Source organism: Gymnoscopelus braueri (assembly GCF_963280865.1).
Source record: "Gymnoscopelus braueri genome assembly, chromosome: 11".
Taxonomy (NCBI): domain Eukaryota; kingdom Metazoa; phylum Chordata; class Actinopteri; order Myctophiformes; family Myctophidae; genus Gymnoscopelus; species Gymnoscopelus braueri.
In genome coordinates this window covers 31,678,586-31,701,768 of record NC_137613.1, presented here as the reverse complement: position 1 = coordinate 31,701,768, position 23,183 = coordinate 31,678,586, and the positions used below count along the sequence as shown (strand labels likewise).

At 44.6% G+C, this 23,183-nt stretch overlaps 1 protein-coding gene across 2 annotated transcripts; it reads right to left on the bottom strand.

Moving 5' to 3' along the window:
• Positions 1–453: 453 nt before the first annotated feature.
• On the bottom strand, positions 454–22,765 carry LOC308095933 (SNF-related serine/threonine-protein kinase-like). 2 transcript variants are annotated; one of them, XR_013934092.1, is made up of 9 exons: positions 22,505–22,765; positions 17,837–18,157; positions 15,516–15,734; positions 14,426–14,672; positions 8,348–8,489; positions 6,618–6,830; positions 5,580–5,714; positions 1,231–3,656; positions 454–1,157 (listed from the first exon to the last, which is right to left on the bottom strand). XR_013934092.1 is itself a non-coding variant. In XM_080443105.1 (8 exons), the coding sequence occupies exons 2-8, from the start codon at positions 17,957–17,959 to the stop codon at positions 2,351–2,353; spliced, it is 2,385 nt and encodes a 794-aa protein (XP_080299231.1). In that variant the 5' UTR covers positions 17,960–18,157; positions 22,505–22,765; the 3' UTR covers positions 454–2,350. The 2 variants fall into 2 exon arrangements, 1 of the variants encoding a protein (XP_080299231.1); XM_080443105.1 differs by having other exon boundaries at positions 454–3,656.
• Positions 22,766–23,183: the final 418 nt, after the last annotated feature.

Genomic DNA, 23,183 nt, shown 5'->3' with positions numbered 1-23,183 from the left:
CCTACAGAACTGCAACCACACCTAAAAGAAGCTACACACTCTACAATCCTCAGTGTTCATTTATACCTTTGTAACCAATGTAACCAGCGTAAAGTGCGTAACCATGCAGTTAGACCTGCCTGGTCTAATTTAAGGACCTGGGTCTGCAATGATCACAACCCAATTGAAAACATATCAGACAACACCTGATGACTGATATGGCCCCATTACTTAGTCCTAGAACATTGACCAATCCAATCTTCCCCATGTTGCTACAGAGAACAAACTCTGTAAGCAGGACTCAAGGACTTACGGCTTAGGGGAGAGGGGACCCCTGACCTCTAAAGGTTAGGTCCCATTGACAGTGTAACCACTAGGGGTACAAAACTACAACTGCAACGATCAATTATTCTATCTAAACCTGTTTGATTAGTCGAATAATTGAGCAGCATTGTTTTTTTATTTATTTTTAAAATATATCAACAAATTGATATGAAAAATTCGTATTGATTATTTATGCTAAACTAAATCAATTAGTCTGATTAACCACGTAAACTCTATTTTATACTTCTACCTTATTTTATACTTCCACTATTTGTAAGCGATGGCAGTCGCACAGAAATAGTGAAAATAGCCGATGTGCAACCTAACAAGGCATCGCAATGTGTTGTGAGCTTGTAGATCTGCTATATTATTTGTTATTGCATTTGATTACTTTTTATAATTGATTAAATCGGTTAGTTCGATTAACTGTTGCACAACTAGTACTAACCATTTTTGTACATTCCCAGAGTAAAATGAACACTGAGGATTTCACTGTGTACTGTAGGACTCTGTGGTTTCAGTGAACCACTCACTTAACCCAAACCCTGTACATCCGGCAGATCTCTAGAGAGGAACACTGGTCTCTAAAAGGATCTAATGGTCAACTTTCTACTGCAATACAACTCTACTGTCAATACTAAAAGGAGCACTGCTTAAAAGTCCTACGGTATTCACATAATTATGTACAAACTCTGCCGTGTATAGTAGGCATGCAGAGACTTCATGAGTAAGTGTGCATTTCCCGTCTGAGACTGCAGAGCGTTGTCTGAGATATAAAAATAAAACAGTGATAAGACCACTAAACACTATGTGCCACCATTACAGTCACTCGCCGAAAATAGCAGATCTACAAGCTGACCACGCGTGGCGGCGCACAATGCAACGTGCTGTCAGCTTGTAGATCGGCTATTTTCAGCGCTCGACAACGGAGTATGATTACGCTTAAAAGTGCCACTTTCCCTTTTATGTTTGTACCATATCATTGTTACGCCATTCATTAAAAACCATAGTCCGAATTTCAGTCAGGCTTAAAAAAAGAAAACATGTTTAAAAATAGTTCGACTTGGCAATTAAAACAAATATATGAAAAACACAGTGAAAGCACAAACAAACACACAATGCCTGACGTGGTAATGTGATATTTAAACTCATCGGCTCGACCAGCTGAGCAGAGTGTAATGAGTGTGTGTGTGCGCAGGTGTCTTTGTGCGTGTACAAGTTATGTGTATGTGTAACGAAGGAAGTGAAGAACAAAAGATTGTCACTGTGCAACGTCAAGTAAAACTGCTGTATCCCCTGTGATATATACTGTAGGTCTTTCTGTCCAAGCTGTCCAAGCGTTATGTTTTTCCCCTTAATGTCCGATTTGACGACTGAGAATGCTGTGTGTTGTTAAGCCTAAATTATACTTGCCCGATGGTGTCGCTCTTCGGAAATTTTCAAGATTTTCAAGCTAGCAACACAAAGCAAAACTTTGCTAGCTTGAAAAATCAAAGAAACAGCAACATCACAACCGAAATACTTCTCTGACCACAAGTCAGCGGTAAGAGAAGTAAACCCCAACAGCATACCTCTCCTCCCATACACAGAACAATCCTCACAGAACAATCCTCAGTTTTTCGAGTGTACAAAAACTCTCAGAGTTACAATTGTAACGTTGAGGATTTTACTGTGCAGGATGATCAAGGGTCGTCAGGTGGTGTGGCGCAGAGACAGGCCAGTGTCGTGACGTGTAGCAGACATGCAGCAGGTCATACGTCCGAAGGCCTTGATGACCTGACAACAGCTATGCGGGGTGGTCTTGATCCCTCGATCAGTGGTTCTCAAACCTTTTAATTTCAAGGACCACCAGTTTAGTAGGTATTAGGCCACAGACCCCCATAACTCGAAGAGTGCACAAATGTGTGCACAGATTTGTGCACTCTCAGAGTTACAGACCTGTAAGGGTCCATATGGTTCTTTACTATCAACAAGTTAGCTGGGGACCCCCTGGAACCCCCTCAAGGACACCTGGGGGTCCCCGGACATCACTTTGAGAACCACTGCCCTAGATGACCTGACAGCAGCTGTGTGGGGTGGGCGTGCAGAGCAGGCCCTCCTTGGGGCTCCGGTGGATGTTGACGGACAAAGTCTTGTCGGACAGGGGCAGCTGCAGCACCCGGTTCTTCAGGTTCCTGTGGTTCTCCCTGGCCAGGTCCAGCTCTCCCAGCCTCAGCGTGCCCGAGCAGGGGCCTCCTTCAAGCAAGGGATCTCCCAAAAACGGGTCCCCGCCCAGCGGAGGCTGCTGGCGATGGTGTTGTTGGTTCCCCCTGGGTGACGGGCCGCCCAGGAGCGAGACCTTGTCCAGGCTACCCGTGGAGCCGCCCATGCACATCCTCCACATGGGTCGGTCCTGGGGATCGTTGGGCCCCACGCTGCCTCCTCCTCCTCCTCCTCCCCCACCTCCTCCTCCTCCCCCCGTCAGGCTGTGGAACTGGGTGCTGAGACACAGGCTCATCAGCTTCAGGCTCTCCACCAGCCCGCTGGCCGCTTTGGCCGGGCCCTTGCCTTGGCCTGACCCCGGGCTGGTGCAGTTGGACGGGCTGCACTGCCCCGTCCCCCGCCTCTCTCCCTCCTTAGCCTGGCGTTTCGCGTCGCTCTCGCCCCTACCCCGGTGTGTCTGCCGTTGACGACGACCCTCTAGAGGGTCGTCGTCGCTAGTCACTGGGGAGCCGGGTGTCACCGAGGTGACCGGCGACGGAGCGGTGGGCGAGGGCGAGGGCGAGGCTGGTGGCGGTGATGGTATCCTAGGGGTCAGGCTGAGGCTGAGGCTAGGTTTTGGCAGGCCGAGTCCACACAGCCCCTTGACCTCCTCCTCTTCCTCCTCGCGCTCCTCTTCATGGATCTGGTTGAGGACCGGGGCGCTCATGCGAGATGTCAGGCGATTGGAAGCGGACGACGCAGACGAGGAGGAGGAGGCCGGCTTGCAACGAAGCACCACCTGCATGGGCAGCGCAGACGGAGACAAACGCCCCTCTTCTTCCTCTCCCTCTTCCTCCTCATCCTCCTCCACACTGAACAGACTGGGGCTGCGCGTCTTACAGGGCGCCGCGGGGGCCAGAGGGCCCAGCCTAAGGGGGTTGAGGTGGGGCTTGACCAGAGGCCTGACCCCCCTCTCCTGGTTCTGTCGGCCAGGCTTCTGGTTTTCCTGCAGCTGGTTGAGGTCCAGCAGGGCGGTTTTGGGGCGGGGGTCACTGTGGAGGCTCTCGGCGCTGCGCGCAGGAGACTGGGGGCCCCCTGGGTGGGAGATGCCGGGACCCCCCAGCCCGTCACTCACATCCTGGTGCACGTCGACTCTGGTGGGCCAGGACTGCCTGTGAAGAGGTAAAAAAACAACAACACAGGTTAGGGTAGGTTGGGGGAAATATTATCTTCCACAAACCCCCTGACAATTTTGTGTTTATTTCTCTGCCAAATGAAAGTTTCTTTTCCCCTGCAGCTGCCTTTAAACCTGGCGGAGAAGACAGGTTTAAAGGCACTTTGTTTGCAGCAGGGAAACTTTTTCATCAAGAAACCACAATATGCATTAGGCCTCTGCTCTGGAACAACCTTCCTGGGAAGCTCAGGTTTGCTAAATCAATACTTTTAACCTCTAGTCTTAGTGAAACTGACCTGAGTTACAACTGCATTTTCCGTCCACGCCAAATTTATTTGCCGAAAATAGCCGATCTACAAGCTCAAAAAGTAATAACATGTTTTTATTGTTTGCTGATTTTCTTTTCATTTTTTTCCTGTGTTTTTTTTGTGACATTGTTTTGATATTATTTGTCACTGTAAACTAATGTGCTAATTTACATTTTTGTTGTATGACAGTGTCACGCAAGAATAGCGAATAGCGAATATTTCCACTATTTTTGACAATTGTTTGAAATCTTTCGCCTTTCATCTGCACTGAGTGCTCTGCCCAGCGCAAGTGATCTTCTTGGTGGATTTTGGCCACAGGACCACAGCGGGAGTTCGGAGGTAACCAGCCCACCACACACCAGCCTTCATCCATTAATGGTTACTCATTCATCAGTCACTCCACGTTCATATGATGAGCCCCAGGCTATCTATCTCTCATTAATCTCTCAAGAACAGATTCTGCTCTGCGTTGGAATATGTCGTGAAGGCTCGTCATAACATGTACGCACTGGGCTACAAGTGGGCGTGCCTTCAGATCAGGAAGCAGGCCGCGCTTTACCCAATCAAATGTTGTGGGCGGGATTCACGTGTCCGTCGATCTTTCCCCCTCGAAACAAACCCAAACTAATTTAACAATAGCGTCCGCGGAGCAGACAAAACCACGGAAAGATATTCACATTTTAACTTACTCTTTCATCATAGAAACAAGTGGGCTTATAACCAAAACGATCCACGTTCTCTGGGAGAAGTGGTGTTAGTGTTCCGTGTAGAAATATTGTTAGTGGGAATGAAAACATAGTGGCACCACCGGAAGTGAAAGCTGAAGGCAGACCAAAACCCCGGTTTCCTTTGCGCACGGGTGCTACGTCGCCATTGTCCCAGAGCCAAGTAAGATAGTACAAACAGCAGAGGGCGCTGTTTTTCATTCTTATTTGGTTCTGGGTTCCCAGATTGATCTCTCATAAACGTGGTGTCACAGGCCGGCCACGGACCACGGGAGGACGCGCTCCTTTATTTTGCAAAACAGCAGAGTGTGCGTGTCTCCACTCAGCTGCACACTGCTTATTCTCGGGGGTTAAATTAAAACGAAAACTTATTCCATTCATGACGATGTGATTGGTGTCATACATGTAGGCTGCTAACCCACTTGACAAAGATTGTACCGTTACGGAATACATGAAAGACTGCTGTTTCCACAGTAAGTAGGTGCATGTGTGTGTGTGTGTGTGTGTGTGTGTGTGTGTGTGTGTGTGTGTGTGTGTGTGTGTGTGTGTGTGTGTGTGTGTGTGTGTGTAGTCGGACGCGGACATGACAGGCAGCGAGGCGGGCGGGGGAAACTCTTTCTTATTGGCTTTCTATACGTTGTTGGCGTTTCGAGAATATTTAAGGGCGTGTTATTTAAATGACGGTCGGTTTTAGCCGTGAGATTTAGCAAAGCTCAGACCAAATGTACACTAGGATTGAATGTATAGGATTGCTTGATAAATCTCACATGGAAGTGGGCGTAAGCTGATTCCTGGGCTCAAATTTAAGCTGGTTTGTACGTCCAAAATTGATAAATGAGGGCCTACAAGGTTTCCACCTGACAGTGTTTTATACTGTATATACTGTACCTGAATTGGGCCTTGCTGGGGCTGGCTGATCTCATCTGGCTATGTTGCTCTCTCTCCTGTCTCTCCCTCAGGATCCGTTCAGCCAACAGGAAGTAGGTGGCTGTGATGTGGTTGTACTTGTCTGACTCCAGGGCCCTTGACCGAGCAGAGGGAGAGGGGCGGAGAGAAAGAGCGAGTTAAGGCCAATACATGCTCCTTCTGACATCGGAAAAAACTTCTGGTTCGGACAGGCTTTCCAAACTATTTTGGAGAGTCGGGGGTGCAATCTGGGGGTGCACGGTTTCTGAGAAACCGTTCTGAGACCGTGCATCCACAAAGCTCAGAATGACGTCAATTTGTAGTTATATCACCTTCCTTTCCGAAGAAAAGGAGCAGGTATTGCATTAAGGTGAAATTGAGAGAGAGGGACAGGGAGAAAGATTAATTTGTATTCACACGTGGGCACGCACGCACACACACACACACACACACACACACACACACACACACACACACACACACACACACACACACACACACACACACACACACACACACACACACACACACACACACACACACACACACACACACACACACACACACACACAGCTGCTCGGCATCCAGAAAGTGATGCTGACTGCGAGTGAAAACGAGGTGACGGGGTTGGAAAACGAATCAGATTTGGCCACAGCAGAGGACTGATGACTGCCAGCAGGTTGCTAGTAGGCAGTTAAACTGATGACAACCTTCAGATGGACCTGGCACCAGCTGGACTAGTGCATGACTGCAAATATCCCAAAATCAAAAGAGGAAATAGTGGTCACATTGCATGTATGCAGGATTCAATCGGGGCGGTGGAGGGAAAATCCTTGTCTCTGCTTTTGATGCCTGCCCCCCCCCCCCCCCACACACACACACATGTTAAACACATACTGTATGCATTGTGTGCGTGTGTGTGTGTGTGTGTGTGTGTGTGTGTGTGTGTGTGTGTGTGTGTGTGTGTGTGTGTGTGTGTGTGTGTGTGTGTGTGTGTGTGTGTGTGTGTGTGTGTCATACTCAGTTATAGTGTCTCGGTCTGCAATGCCGCCCAGCACCATGCGCTGGATGATGCCACCGTGCTCCTCTTCAGACAGGCTGCGGTGGGACACCAAGGGGGTGGACATCTTGGTGGCAGGGGACGGGTCAACGCCCTGCAGCCAATCGTGTCCCTCGATCAGCTCCAGAGAAGCCCTCTTCTTGGGGTCCCTCTGCAGCATTTGCCCTATAAGACTGGAGAGAGTCACAGTGATTTAGTGGTCAGTTGATGTAAGAGGGACCCTCATTGGAATTTATGCTGCCATATTGTTTGCTATACACATTCATAATCAATGAATAACATGTGCATGTGTGTATCAGGCTCCATGTTTGCAAAGTAGCTTTAAATGTTTTAAATACTTGAGGTATGCTTGATTTAATTCTACACTTACACATATAAACAAACCCCACAAACTACACCGAGATAGAATCATCTAAAGCAATTCACCAGTATACATATACAAAATTAATTCACGCTAATCCGCCCTGGACGGCTTCAAAACACTGTGCAAACATCACAATGTTAAAAATAGAGAGCGGATTTTAATGGATGCATTAGACATACTTAACAGCACTGCATCTCTGCTACAGCAGCTGACTGCAGTACAGAGTGAAGCAGGACAGGAGGGGGGGCAGAGAGAGAGAGAGAGAGAGAGAGAGAGAGAGAGAGAGAGAGAGAGAGAGAGAGAGAGAGAGAGGTAGGGAGGGAGGGAGATGGAGAGAGGACAAGGAGGACAAAAGAAATGCACTCTCCACTGTTTCTCTCATCTCCATCTCTTCACACATCTATAAACATGAAATATGCAGCACCTGCACTGAGTGTGTGTGTGTGTGTGTGTGTGTGTGTGTGTGTGTGTGTGTGTGTGTGTGTGTGTGTGTGTGTGTGTGTGTGTGTGTGTGTGTGTGTGTGTGTGTGTGTGTGTGTGTGTGTGTGTGTGTGTGTGTGTGTGTGTGTGTGTGTGTGTGCTTGTATCACTATACTTGTGCGGGCCAAATTTCCACACAAGTTTAGTAGATTTTAGAGAAATAGACAGTAGAATTTGAGAAATAGACAGTGAGGACAATTTTCCTGGTCCTTGCCAAGAGAAAAGCTTGTTTTTTAAGATTTGGAGAGTAAAGGTCCTTACACACCGGGGCGATTTTTTTCATGCGAATAATACGTTTTTTTTTAAATGGAGCGAAAAAGCAAAAAAGCGAAGCGAAAAGGCGTCTTTTAATTATTCGGAACGAGTCCGAATTTTGCGTATATTCGCATATTCGCCGGTGTATAACCGCCTTTAGGCTTACCATTAGGGAAGGATTCAGTTTGGGGTTATGATTAAGATTAGGCATTTAGAGGTTAGGGTTAGGGGTTATGATTAGAGTTGAGCCTGATTTGTACATAGTTGGGTGCTGGTGTAAATAGCAGATAGCAGTAAATAGTGTGCCACTGAAAATAGCAGATCTACAAGCTCACAACTACATTTTGAGCTTGTAGATTGGCTATTTTCGGTGGTTCGGTGCTTTAGGGTTATGGTTACAAACGGCATAAAAAGAAGGTCAAATGTCATTCATAAAAGGTCCATGTATCGTAATACCAACGCGTGCGCACGTGTGTGTGTGTGTGTGTGTGTGTGTGTGTGTGTGTGTGTGTGTGTGTGTGTGTGTGTGTGTGTGTGTGTGTGTGTGTGTGTGTGTGTGTGTGTGTGTGTGTGTGTGTGTGTGTTACTCACTCTCTACATTCAGAGGAGATGTGTGGGGGCACTGTGTATTTGCAGTCCATGATCATAGTGAGTGTCTCACTGTCATTGGTCTCCTGGAAGGGAGGCTGGCCACACACCAACATGAACAGGATCACACCCAGACTCCAGATGTCTGCACACAACCAGAGAGACAAACACGTGAAACAAAGATAGACAGAGAGAGAAAGAGATAGAGAATAGATAGGGACTCGAGCCACAGCTTTTTGAGAACATTGAACTTATAAACAAAAAAAGAACAGAAAAAAAAAAACGTTTTGATATGTAAAAATGTTAGAGTATGTTAAACTTAAATAAGTAAAAGTATTGAACAAGCAAACAAGTTAAAGAAAACACACAAACAGAACTTTCAACATTTTATTTAACCCCATATTCAAAGATTTTCAAAAATATCTACACGTTTGCAATGCACAGCGTTATGAGCTTGTAGAACTCTTGTTTTTGAAAGAATGTTAAAGGTTAAAAATCATGCCCCATCAGCTGCATAGTTGCTGATACCGATGTCATCAAAAATTCTAATAATGGCTGAGCCCTAACAGGGACAGAGAGAGAGAGAGAGAGAGAGAGAGAGAGGGAGAGAGAGAGAGAGAGCGAGAGAGAGAGAGAATATAAGCATGGGCTTATTTATCATTTCAACAAGATAAGAACAAATTACACAAGTAATGTCAATATGACTGGGATACTGGGTTGTAATTTAATGCATGAACCCTTTTCGATGCTTTTTTATTTGTAAATATGTGTATTGTGTATATAATAAAACATATATCCCCTATCGAATCTCTTAATTACACCAACATTGTTCATGTGAAGCAGTTTGATAATGCTTATTTATTGGAAAGAGAAAAATCGCTGTTGTCATTTTGCGCTCTGGGTCTCCTGACGGTGAAGACGAGCCCCTCTGGCCAGGCTCATAGCTCGCTGGCCGGTGCATGGCTGGGGACAGAAATCTATGTACCGCGTGTGTATGTGTGTGTGTTCGTCTGTTGCTGTTCATTCCCTGTGCTTCTGAAATGCCTGCGTTTGGCTATATTATCGATTTGTGTTCCGCCTGCCCAGAGCATGGGAACGAATTTGCAAGCATGTCATTGGCTGTCAATCGGTCCAATCATCAAAAGGTCGCGGGAAACTGCCCACAGTGACGTCAATCTCAGGACGTCTGAATGTACTGTAGGACTGGTATCCCAGTCAAAAACCACGATGTGCACATAATATGCAACACAACGACAAAGGTGACAGAAAAAGAAACAAACATAGACACAGCCAACAGAATCAGAGAGAGAGCAGTAGATAAGTGGAGTAAGCCTGGTGAGCTGGATATGTTGGTGAACCATGTATGATAAAGGTGACCTAGATATTAAATATAAAAATCCATCCTCCCACATTCAAATGAAGCATGAATCATATTTGATTGGAGCCATTTCCGTAAATATACACTAGCCTAGGATGCATCTGCCTGGGGCTTTTGCATTGCTGCCTGCTGCTGGCTCCGCACGCACGCACGCACGCACGCACACGCACACACACACTGAAAGTGGGTTAATGTGCTTGTCCTTCAGCAGCGTCATGCACATTTTATAGAACAGTCGCCTCTGTCCGAATGGGCGTTTCAAAGAGAAAATGTGTCCTCAAGACATTTGACCATGTGACCTTGTGTCACTGACATGGTCCACTGACACATATTCTGTTTGCATGTTAGAGACAATGGCAAATAGCATGTATCCAATAGACTACATTAGCAGTAGCACTGAACCACCACCACCAATCGCTATAGAGCACCGAAGTCCTGACGTGACTCGTTCATCCCCAGGTTTGCGGAAGTAATTTCTCTATGGAGAATAACATTGGGTCATCTTAGAATCGTCTCATATAAGAATTGTGGTCCAAAAATAAACACCGCGTGTCGGCGTTATTGTCAGGGAGGGGGTTCTGTATCGTTTATGATAGTCAGTCACTTATATTTGATACAGTCTGTTTCTGGCGAAAATGTAACTAATTTGGCGGAAGTAACATTAGCGTTTTTTCACCGTCAGTTGATGCTTCATATCCATAAGAGTCAACACGCCGGGGTCATTTGTTTATTTTTGGAACACAGTTCTTATTTGACGCGATATTAAATACGTCTATGGGATTCAGAACGGGGGTGGAAAACTGCGAACCAGGTAGACAAACAAAGGATGTGTAAATGACGTCAGACTTCGGCGGTCTATAGCAATTCACTTTAGGCTAATTCTGGGTCAAATGCCGTCCACTTGGCCACAAACTTTTAAAGAGAAGATGCCCTACTTTGTCATACTACAGTGTCACAAAAAAAAAGTAGCAAAAATGGCAGATCTACAGGCTCAAAACACGTCGTATGGTGACGCGTTTGGAGCTAGTAGATCTGCATTTTTTTGTTCATTTTGAATTTGAATCCTGAAAAGTAAAAGTTTTCGGACATATGAGGTTTCCACGCGACAGCAATGATATATCCTCTGCATTTAACCCATCCTATAACTATTGAGAGCAGTGAGCAGCTGCCCGGGAAGCAGTTGTTAGGGATTCAGTGTTCTGATCAAGAACACTTTGACACCATGCCGGGAGGATCTGGGAACAAACTGGGAGCAAACTGGGAGCATTTCCCTTTCTCCTCAGCCACTGCTCCCCCCCCTAGATATGGGACTTTCACATGTATTGTTATAGCTTCACATCAGAGTATTTAGATTTTCATCCTTTAAGTAAACCAACAGGTTTATTGTAGGCGGTGGGTATTTATTCCAACGTAGCTGTGAAGGAGTCCTTTAAATTGCCTTCACAAGCCCCCACCACCACCACCATCATCTCCTATCGAATGTATCCTAGCAACCATGACCGTAGTCCTTCATTACTACGTCAGAGGTCCAGTCACTTCCTTGATAACTTCATTTATAAGCCAGATGGTTCAGACATCTCTGAATAACACTGCTCTCTCTCGACATTTGATATTGCTGTCGTTGACTGCTGCACATGGCTGTTAAGCATAAACTACCCCTTTCACCGTCTCTTAGAGATAGGGCATTATTCACAGTTAATCAACACTCCTTCCTTTTGTCTGACACATCTAACCGCAGGCCAAGATCTGCATTCACCATCTTTCACTGCCGGTAGGAACTAAATAACAAGTCTTCTCCTTGTACCGCACAGGAATGCGGCAGAAGCTCAAAGAGGCCAAACTGGATTTGTTTACCACTCCTCTTTATCAACCAAGCACATCTCACAGGGAGCTCTGAAAGGACAGGACGTGTTTCTGTAAAATCTAGCAGTATTTCGGGAATAGTGCTACCTGGCAACGAACTGGCACACCCCAACAGCTGACAGCCACCCAGGAATTATAATGGAAGCGATCACACTCTGCCCGGTGACTCTGAGGCCTCTAAAGACTTCAGTATTGTGCTGAACACCCGGCTGAGGTTCTGCTGATTCCATATGAATCTATTTTATTCTACTGAAAGCAACAATCGCACAAATGTAACATCCAGGATGAATGGAAAATCCTTACAATCTTCTCAACTGACTGAGCAATAGAGCAAAGAGTCAGACATGTGAACGTGCATACACTCAATCAATTCCAGAGAATTAAGGGTATAAAGCGTAGTAAGTAGTCGATTTTCATGCTATCAGTTAGATTAACACTCAGGATATTGCCATGTATTAGACACAAATGTACAGTATATATGCAATAATTTGTAATCTGGGTCAAGGGCTCAGGCTGGGCTTTTAAATGGACAGCTGACTTTAGATATTCAGTGCCGGCCAATGCCTGCAAGCTATTTGTAGCTCGCACGCACGCACGCACGCACGCAAGCACGCACGCACGCACGCACGCATGCACACACGCAAACACACACACACACACAAACACCATTTGCAGCCATTGCTCAGCTCATCTGCTCTGCACACAAAAAAACCTGAGGTGGCAGATAAAGACAGGAGAAAATAGCCACAGCTTATCCACTCAGTCAGAAAAAAATGGAAAGCGCTTCTGCTGCTGTGCTCTTGCTCCTCATGCTCTCATTTTATTTATTTATTTATTTTCGCTGTAATGCAAAGGCCTCTGGCTAGGGAAGAATGATCTCTCTCCCCCGCTCTGAACGTCAGTACGATCTCCACGCTTCTGTTTGTTTTATTTCTTTTCTGTTGCATTTCAATATCTCAACTGTGGCTGAGCTAGGATCAGCACCGCTGTCAGAGGGAGAGAGAAGGAGCACAGGGTAGGGGGGGATTAAGGATCACACAGTGCAGAAGACAATCACTTAACATGAACCTTAGCGTCCCTATTCTGGGGGGAATATTTGCCCCGACAATAGCCGATCTACTAATAGATCGGCTAATTTGGGGGAAGAGATTTGGTGCAGAGGGGGGGGGGGGGGGGGAGCACACCAAATACAGAGCTGAACTGACCCTGGTCAACTATTACTAAGTATTTAGTATACTAAGTATAGAGGGTTTAGAAAACCAACCTCACGCTGACATGCCATCAGCGTTTACTTTATTAATAACACGCACAAACCACACATGTACGCACATTTATTAAGGCAGGACCTACACACACACTATAATATCATTTTAAAAACATCCCACGCACAGGCCCTCGGGTGGCGCAGTAGTAAACGTAGCCGCCCACCACCACGGAGTCTGGGGGTTAGAATCCACTGTGGTGCATCCGGCTTTGTCGAGCGTCTATACGAACACAATTGGCCCGTGTTCGGGGGTTGGGAAGCCGAGGCAAGGGCGGTGATAATTGATACCACATGTAATCCTATACGGGCTAGGTGGGAGGAGTAGGACGGAGGCTCTTACGTCCTCCCGGTGGGGGCTCCTCACTGGCAGGTGAGGTGAGTCAGTATGATACCCTAACCCTAACAGCAGTGACAACTAGGCCTGTCCCCGACTAAGGATTTGTTTAGTCGAATCTAATTGGCGACTAATTGCCAATAGTCGACTGGCAGTCGACTAATAAAAAAAATAATAATAATAAAAAAACCGTTTTCTTTTTTTTTTTTTTTTTTGGGCCAAAATACATTTTATTTCAAAGGGCCAAGTCTACACAGTTTGTTTTGTGTCTCCAGCAGAGTTTCTAGTGTCTCTATCTCTCTCTGGAAGAGGTTGCACATGAACTCTGCAGCCGCACTGAGGCGCTCCAACACAAACAATACCAATACAAAGACGAGGAATAAGAAGAAAAAAGTGGAAGTTACGTGTGGTTGCAGGTGTAGACTTGGCCAAAAAACAATTTAAAACATTTTTGGCCATTAAAAAAAATAATAATAATAATAATTTTTTTTTTTTTTTTTTTTTCGACTAGAGTCGACTAAGAGACACGCAGTCGACTCGGACCCCCCGCGACTAACCAGTCGACTTAGTCGAGGTCAGGCCTAGTGACAACACAGAAATGTGTGCAGGGAGGAAATAGTTGGCATAATGACTAAATTGGCGAGAAAAAGGGGGGAAAAAGTAAAAAAAATCCCACCGACAAGCGCACAACACACGCACAAACCGAAACCGAAAGAAAGTTTCTCTCTTGTACCTGTACAGTATAGGGGATGTAAGTATTAAATCTTGTATCTTGATGGGGATAAACTGTGTGGTGTCCTACAAGCACATCTAAAGTGCTAAGGAGGTATTCTATTGCATGGATCAAATCTAGTTTATAAACACATTGGCATACTTGACCCCTTGCAACATGTCCTTGCACCCTATCAGCTGGCTGATAGTGTGTCAAGTTGTCCGTCTCTCTGCCAAGATGTACAATGGGGTCATATCTGTTACATAGTCTGTGCGCAGGGCTATCAGAGGACGCTGCGTTCCGTTCTCATCTACTGGGAACACACACTGGACTATGGACCCAAGTGACGTCAAAGAGTGTTGAAAACAGGCACAGCATAGAGAGGAAACACGCACACACACACACACACACACACACACACACACACACACACACACGCAGCCAAATACATATCATTTTGGGGGTACTTGACTGAGAAAGTTTGAGAACCACTGCTGTACTCTCTCTCTCTCCATCTCACACACACTCACCCACGGCGGGAGCGTCATACTCGTCCCCCAGCAGTATCTCGGGGGCAGAGTAAGCCAGGGAGCCGCAGGAGGTGCTGAGGGCCGTCCCCGGCTGGAACCTGTTGCTGAAGCCAAAGTCGGTGAGCTTGACGAGCCCTTGCTTCTCAAAGAACACCACATTCTCTGGCTTCAGGTCTCTGTGCACCACGTGCAGCCGGTGACAGTAGGAGATGGCGTGGACGATCTGGGCAAAGTAACACTTAGCCTCCTGGGGGGGGAAGAATGATGGGGCACACCGAGAATTAGGGGAGTGATGTAACTCTCTCAGGCTCAAACTAGTATGTGCATACATACAATATACACTACTCTAATTTAATATTCAATTCAAATTCAAATCCAATTCATAAGATTATTGTGCTAAATTAAGGTCCCTATTTTGGGTATGTTATTTCCAAACTCTTTCAAACTAGCTGACCTACAAGCTGAGTTTGTCGGCTATTTCTGTTTTTCTTCTTTCTGTGGCTATGGCTATTTGGGGGTCCTTGGCCTGGAAAGGTTTGGGAACCTCTGCACACTACTCCCAGTTACCACACTCACAGTGGTGGAAAAAGTACTCAAATTCTTTACTTAAGTAAAAGTACCAATACTGCAAAATAAAAATACTCTGTTACAAGTAAAAGTCCAGAATTAAAAATGTACTTGAGTAAAAGTACAAAAGTATTGGCATCAAAATGTACTCAAAGTACCAAAAGTAAAAGTACTAAATATTTGAAAATAGCAGATCTACAAGCTCACAACGCGTCGCGATGCGACGCGTTGTGAGCTTGTAGATCGGCTATTTTCAAATAGCCTATGTATAAAATAGGGTTAAAGTGATTAAGGTATGTTTCATTATATCATAATTTATATCTCAAAAGTAACTAGTAACTAAAGTTTTCAAATAAATGTAGTGGAGTAAAAGTACAATATTTGCCTCTGAAATGTAGTGGAGTAGAAGTGAAAGTATTGGAAATTGGAAATACTCAAGTAAAGTACAAATACCTCAACATTGTACTTAAGTACAGTACTTAAGTAAATGTACTTAGTTACTTTCCACCACTGCGACACTCACCTCTTCAGCAAGGCCTCCCTCGTGCTTCATGATGCAGTCGTACATGTCTCCTCCATCGGCCAGCTCCAGGATGAGGTAGAGTTTGTTGGCCGTGTCGATGACCTCATAGAGGCGCACCACGTTAGGGTGCTGCACCAGCTTCATGCAGCGCACCTCCTGAAACAGGTGACCACGTGCCACCGGGTCCAACTTGGTCTTATCTATTACCTTCACCGCCACCTGCAAGTGCATAGTGTCACGTCAGTCATGCTGTGTAATCCATACCTTTCTCTTCAACACAAATTGTCAGACAAAAAGAACGCCCGTTTTCTATAAAGAGCGACGTAGTAAAGCATTGTATTTCAAAAGTACTCAAAACTTCTGTATCTCTGCATTTTATTCCCTTCTAATGGGTAAATTCAACCCACCGTTCACATAATATAACAAATGTAATACGATAATAGCTAATGAATGAACTAAGAACAACTATTGTAACTAACCCTGGGGCCAGGGCAGCCATTACGAATTATGGACAGGGGGACAAGACTTTCCAAACCGGGCCCCTCATTCTAACCATTCCTGCACTAACACCACACACCCACCCTTAATACAACTAACACACGCATTTTCAAATAAGTTCTTGGCTATTAGCCTTGTAGTGACTAGTAACACAGAAGGATTCTCTAAGAATCATTTTCAAAATGTTATAGACTAAGACCTTTTTTACACACATATACTCAATATGATTATAAAGCACAAAAGGTCAAGCCAGTTAATTCAAAACACAGAGAAGAAATGCCTTTTAAAATTAGCCTGTGACAGATATATTCCTCTTTTTAACTTAGAACAAAACAAGGATGACTGTACAGTGATTAAAGACAAGTAAAATCATCGATTGAAGAAGTTTCTGCAAAACATTAAATCCTAAGTGCACTAATACATTTACTCTTCATCTATCGGTTTTCAATCTTTTCCAACAAATAATGTTTTCTCTTTTTCTCTCAATTTAGCCATTATGCCATTTCACAGTTTTCCCCCTCACACGTAGTCCCTGTCACTGCCAACCACTACAGATGGTCATGTGGGAGGGTATCGACAACCATGTGCCTGTTCCAATCCACATTGAGAAATTTCACTGGGAGGACGTGACGCATGTGGAGGAACACGCTAATTCCTTTCAGTTCCACAACCCACTGAACAGGCACCCTGAACCAACCTGTAGGAGTCGTTAATGCAGCGATCACACTCCCAGCTATTTACAGCCAAGAGATTTGGTGTAGAGGGAAAAAAGGAGGGGGCCTAGTATAGACTCCTGCGAGACTCCCGTCAATGAAGTATAGAGTTTAACCCATTAAGACCTGAGGCCGCTTCTAAAAATGTTCTAAATCCTAACAGTTTTTCTGAAAATAATATTAAAAAATCATTTTCCCGATTTTTCAAAAATAGCAGATCTACAAGCTCATAGCGCGGCACTCGCTTGTATATCTGCTATTTTTGAAAAATCGGGAAAATGATTTTTTAATATAAAAATAGCCATAGCCTCTGGCTACAGCCCCCCTATTGTGAAACGGCTTAAAATAAAAAAAAAAATCTTATGAACTGAAATCATTTTTCTTCATATTCTAATTTCATTTTTTCAATTTCCTCTCCTTTCCCGCTCCCTGGCAGGCAGCCCCCACTTAGAAAACCCTGTGAGCTATCTAATGCTTCATTTGCTACTCTGACCTTTGCCACATTCAGCTTCGCCTGGAGCTTCATCACACAATTTATTTGGCTAAACAATTGGCAATTACCTCTCTGCTACTTTCATTTTCTTGTTCTCTCTGTAGCTTGGATTTTCTTTTTGGAGCCCTTGATTTTTGGTGATATATTTTACTTATCTAATCAGGCTACTTTGCTTTACAAAAGCGGAATATGTGTGTGTGTGTTCTTAACATCTGACTGGCCAAGTGCTTTGGACTGCATCATTTTCACAATAACAGCAGGGTGTGGGGTATCAGATGACAAATTGAAATGTGTTTTAATTAACGCATTTCACTTAAACCCTATATATACTTCGTTCACCGGGGTTCTTCCCTCTACATCAAATGTCTTTGCCAAAAATGGACGATCTAGCTTGTAGATCTGCTATTTTTGCAGAATGTTCGCCTATTTTCGACAAATATTCGCCTACTATATCATGCCCAGAATAGGGACACTAGGGTTCATGTGGCTAAGGGTCAACCACAGAGACCTTTGCACGGGCCACCTGTTGACCTTGGGCCCAGGCCATCTGCACCCTTTGACCCCCACTGGGCTTACACCCATAAGTACATTTAAACAAACATTTAGAGAAGGTGTACCTTTTCCCCGGTGAAGACATGCCTGGCGAGTTTTACCACGGCAAAGTGTCCACGGCCCAGTGTCTTGTCCAAGTCATACAGTCCAGCTATTTTCCCGTCATGTCCACGTTTGAACCCTGCCATGGCTGCGGACCGGAAGGAGCCTGGCGTCTGTCAACTCGCGGCTGGTCAGTTTTCCATGCTTCCACAAATGTCAGCGAATAGGACTTGGCTGGGTGGAGGGGGGATCAGATAATGCACCAACGTGAGGCTTCCAGCCCAGGTGAATGTGAGGGCCCTCTAAGGATATGATGGTAACAGGACACACTGGATTTCTGTCTTCTGTGGGAGAAAAGGGGAAAACAGGGAGTGAGAAGGACTCACACGTTCTGATAAAAGAAAGTAGAAAATAAATTCACAAGGAACTGACAATTACTGAGAGTGAATCCTGAATAGTTTGTAACTAATTACAAGTACTCTCGGTAATTTAGCAGCTTTCTTTAGTAGTCTACATTCTAAGTAGTCAGTATTTCTACCTTCACTTATGTCTTAATATTGTATTGTATTCAACTACTTTTGGAAAGGCACGAATTACAGATTAGCCTGCTGTTATGGTACAATCAAGAAGATTTTCCATTTAAGTTTTCTTTGAACTTCTTTTCCTGCATGAGCCAATCTTTGAGAAAGCTTTCTAATAAAGAAAAGATGAAAAATCCCTCTCCACTGAACCAGAGGGGTTGGTTTAGTAGGGTATATTCATAGTGAACTGGAGAGGGTTTGGTCAAGTAGGGTTGGGTGTATTCATATACAGTAGAACTGGTTACGGTCTGAATGACACAGTGACACTTTCATGGTGACCATGTAAGTTACTGGTGTACAGAGTAGTCTTCATATTAAAGTCAAGTTACACTAGTTCTACTTGAGTAGAATATTTTTGTACTTTTCATCCATAGTACATACTGGTTAGTAACAATGTTTTTTTTTAAATATTTAACAAGTTGGCAAGCAATTCAAACAAGACGACATTGCAATTCATCAGTGTATTGTAAGCAACATTCCCACAGGGACTGAAATGTACAAAGCAAGCATGAAAAACTATGAATACAAATCCATATATAATGAGGTGCTCTGGTAATAACATCCATCATGTGCAGACCGGTTCAACGTAAGCTAGGTGAGTACCGATGTACAACTCTGTACGTTATGTAACGCAGGGAGGTGTGGCATTGATCCTTTTCCAGGAATCCACCACGCCAAGAGCATGGAACAACACAGACACAAGATGACACGCCGAGCACATTCCTGACAGGTGACCCTCTGGCTGGGTGTGTTCTGTTCAGTTGGATTCACAGTCAGGAACCATAGATACACAGGCAGACAAACACAGTAGTCAGGGAGGGAACACGCCCATCAACGTGACTGCGTGGCAAACCAATGCAAAGATGTCCCGAAGATGTGTCGTACGAGCAGTTATATAAAATGTATGCAGAAAGTATCAAAGCATGAAACCCGCTGTGGGCTTGTGTGTGCGTGCCTGTGTGTGTGTGTGTGTGTGTGTGTGTGTGTGTGTGTGTGTGTGTGTGTGTGTGTGTGTGTGTGTGTGTGTGTGTGTGTGTGTGTGTGTGTGTGTGTGTGTGTGTGTGTGTGTGTGTGTGTGTGTGTGTGTGTGTGTTCCACTGCCAAAGGACTAAGACTGTGAGAAACGAATGACTCATATTGCTTATAATAGGAGAATGACATTTCCATGTCTCTGTCTTTCATATTAAACCTCTCTCACCCATTCCCCCCCCCCGCACACACACACGCACACACGCGCGCGCGCACACACACACACACACACACACACACACACACACACACACACACACACACACACACACACACACACACACACACACACACACACACACACACACACACACACACACACACGCACACACGCACAGATAACACCCTCAGCTCCAAGTACTGACACCTTGCAGATTTCTGATGTGTCAAATAACTAAAGATATCATAGAAGAAACACACACTTTTCGGTACACACAGTAAACACAGGTTTTTATTACTAAACTTAAGAGGGCCGTCCATTGAATTCCACTAACTCATTCCCTTAACCCCTCGGCCTAACCTCAAAGCTCATAGCTACATGACTAGGCTTAACCCTCAAAGGGAAATCTCTAAACCACTTGAACCCTAGCATCTCTATTCTGGGGCAAACATTCGGCAGCTGAATGTTTGATCTACAAGCTCGGTGCTTGTAGGTAGGCTATTTTCGGCAAAGAGATTTGATGTAAAGGGAAAAAATGAGGGTATCAAGTATAGACCCTTGCGGGATCCCGTCAACTAAGTAGGGTTATAGTAATGGTTATGGCAAGTATTGTATCTTTAGCAGCAATGGAGAATTTGAAAGAAGGCAGAAGGCATGCATACATGCATCAGTTTCACTTGTCTATGTACATAGTGCAAGTAACAGCTTGAGCAGTGTCTCAGGATTCTGTTACAGACTGAATGCAGTTTTTGATTTATTTATTTTTCTTAACAGACTCTGTGTCTGCCGAAGTTATGCTGTAAAATTACTACACACTAACGTCACTGGAATAAAATATGTGAATTGAACTGCAACACTTATTTATAATAACTTAACTTACCTAACTTCTGTTGTTGTTTTTTGCCACTACCTCTGCGACTGTGACACCATCCTTGTTCACTGTGTTTATGGCAAAATGCAGCCAGACTATTGGCGTGAGTATTTATTTCCTGGGATGGTTTGACGCCTTAACCAGATGGCCAGTGTGCCATAGGGCATCTACCTGCTTGAGGGCACTACAAAAGTTGGGGTTGGGCGAAGGGGTTGTATAGGGATTGAAGTTGGTTACCTTATGCCAACTCTAACATTAACCTTATTTCTAACCCTGACCCAGAGGCCTGGCAAAATGTCCTCAATTACTTTCCAAGATCTTCCTCATGTACTGTATCAGTATTTGTAAGTACATTTTGTTCCTCACAAAGACGAGAAACACAGGGGCACATATTCATGTGTAACCACCTGGATTCAACCCCGGGTCTCCCTTAATGGCAAACCAAATATCTACGGCTCATCCAAAGGGGAGTGAGAGCCCTGACCAAAGAATATATTAGAGGCTTCTGGGCTTCTCTTTTACATGTGTGCAGTTAAGTGAGTTATACTTGGTTTGATGTTGTATACTGAATTGTCGATCTGCTATTTTCGGGGAGTGACCTGTGCGCAACAAATCTGGCTTTATGGTACACATACACAGCTATTGTATTGTATACTCATCAGCCGTCCAGGCCAAGTAAGCTGAGATTGTGTGGTCAGGTCAGGTGAGGTCAGGTCTGTGGAACTGGGAGCAGGGTAATAACATTAAAATATCACTGAATAAATGACCAGATACATCTCAGCATGATGCCAAATCCAATCACCTTTAGATCTGAACCATGGGCGACTGATTACAACAGTGAGTCTGTGTGTGTGTGTGTGTGTGTGTGTGTGTGTGTGTGTGTGTGTGTGTGTGTGTGTGTGTGTGTGTGTGTGTGTGTTCCTGGTCTATTTCATGCTTTTTCAAGCTCAGTGTGATCCCAGTGCACAAACAAAAACTACAGTTTGAAAATCTAAGTACGAAAGCCAGCCAGCCTTGAGAGTCTTGTGAAGTGGTTACATTCCAAACATACCATGAATGCACTTAGGTCGGTTGTATAACTGTACTTGGAGCCGGTGTTCTATTAGGTTTACAACATGATAGAATAGATACAGTATGTACATACACATGCATACACACTCTTGTTCTCTCTCTCACACACACGCACGCACGCACGCGCGCGCACACACACACACACACACGCACGCACACACACACACACACACACACACACACACACACACACACACACACACACACACACACACACGCACACACCTTGGTTTTGCAAACTTATAGGGACATTGCATTGACTTATTACATTTGTTACATATACCATAACCATAAACCTCTCCCTAATATTATCAAACTTCAGTCAAATCGAATTAGGAACACCCAATTTGACATCCTGCTGACCCCCCAGTCAACTGGTCTCATGTCATGTCCAACATCTGACACAGACACAGACACACACACACACACACACACACACACACACACACACACACACACACACACACACACACACACACACACACACACATACACTCAAGGCCTGCTCATACAGTATGCATTGATCTCAATGCATACAGCACACATAATCAATTAATTAACTAATTTGCAACCTCATTTTGTTTTACTTTTCATTGGGGCACTTCAAATCCACCTGATATTTGACATATGGCACAAAAACACACTCCATGACTGAGTATAGTGTAACTGGCCTTTTTTTTTATATAGCAAAATACATTTGAATTGAATATGGTGTATGTATAGGGAGGACGGACAGCCCACTGTCGCACAGCCTGCCTTCTGTACATCCAGAATAACCTGCCGGCATAGAACTATCTACGCCAACACTAAAAATAAAACATGGGCAGCATAATAAAATGCGCCTTGGAGGATGCGGATCGTTCATGGAGATTCGTCCAGTAGCTAAAAAAAAACACACCGAGAGGAAGCAGCTAACTTAAAGCGTATTACAAAATGCCTGCAGTGAATATAAGGTGTGATAGTATCATAGCCTACTTACCATAGTGAAGCGCTTTATGAATCAGCGGTGAGAGCAGCGTCAAAACGTCCTATCGCATAATGTTATTGAAGACCGCTTCACTATCCAGAGGCGCGCAGGTCCACTATAGACTCTGTTGTGTGGGTTGTGTCTGATTGAAATATGTTACAGTTGATGCATAGGTTGTGGTGAATAACAGCAAACTGACATGCGATTATTATCCCACACACACTGCGTCCGTTTGTAAATCTGTCAAATTGCCAACTCTCCCTCTTCGCTGTCTGCCTGGTCCCTTCACTGCGCATAGTTGCATCGCTCCCATTCATCCCTGACGTCACAACTACGTACTCAAGAAAGCATGTTTACCATCATGGATGGCCTATAATAATAATAACACACAAATTGGGCCTATTCAAGTTCTTATCGCAGGGACTCTGCATACATGAAGGCCATTCGTCTCTCACGTAGTTTGATATTAAAAAGCACGGAGGGCGTTAAAGGAATATAACATATAATTAAGCAAATCAAAAATGTCCAAAGATTTTCTAATTAAACGGACTCCTCTTCAGACTGCTATTAGATTAAATACCCAATGAATAATGTATAGTTTACGCATTCAGTGTGGACTGCTGTGGCGCGAGTGTTCAGGTAACTCGCAGGAGGACTAATTAGTGAAATCACATTGGAATGAAAGCTGGCC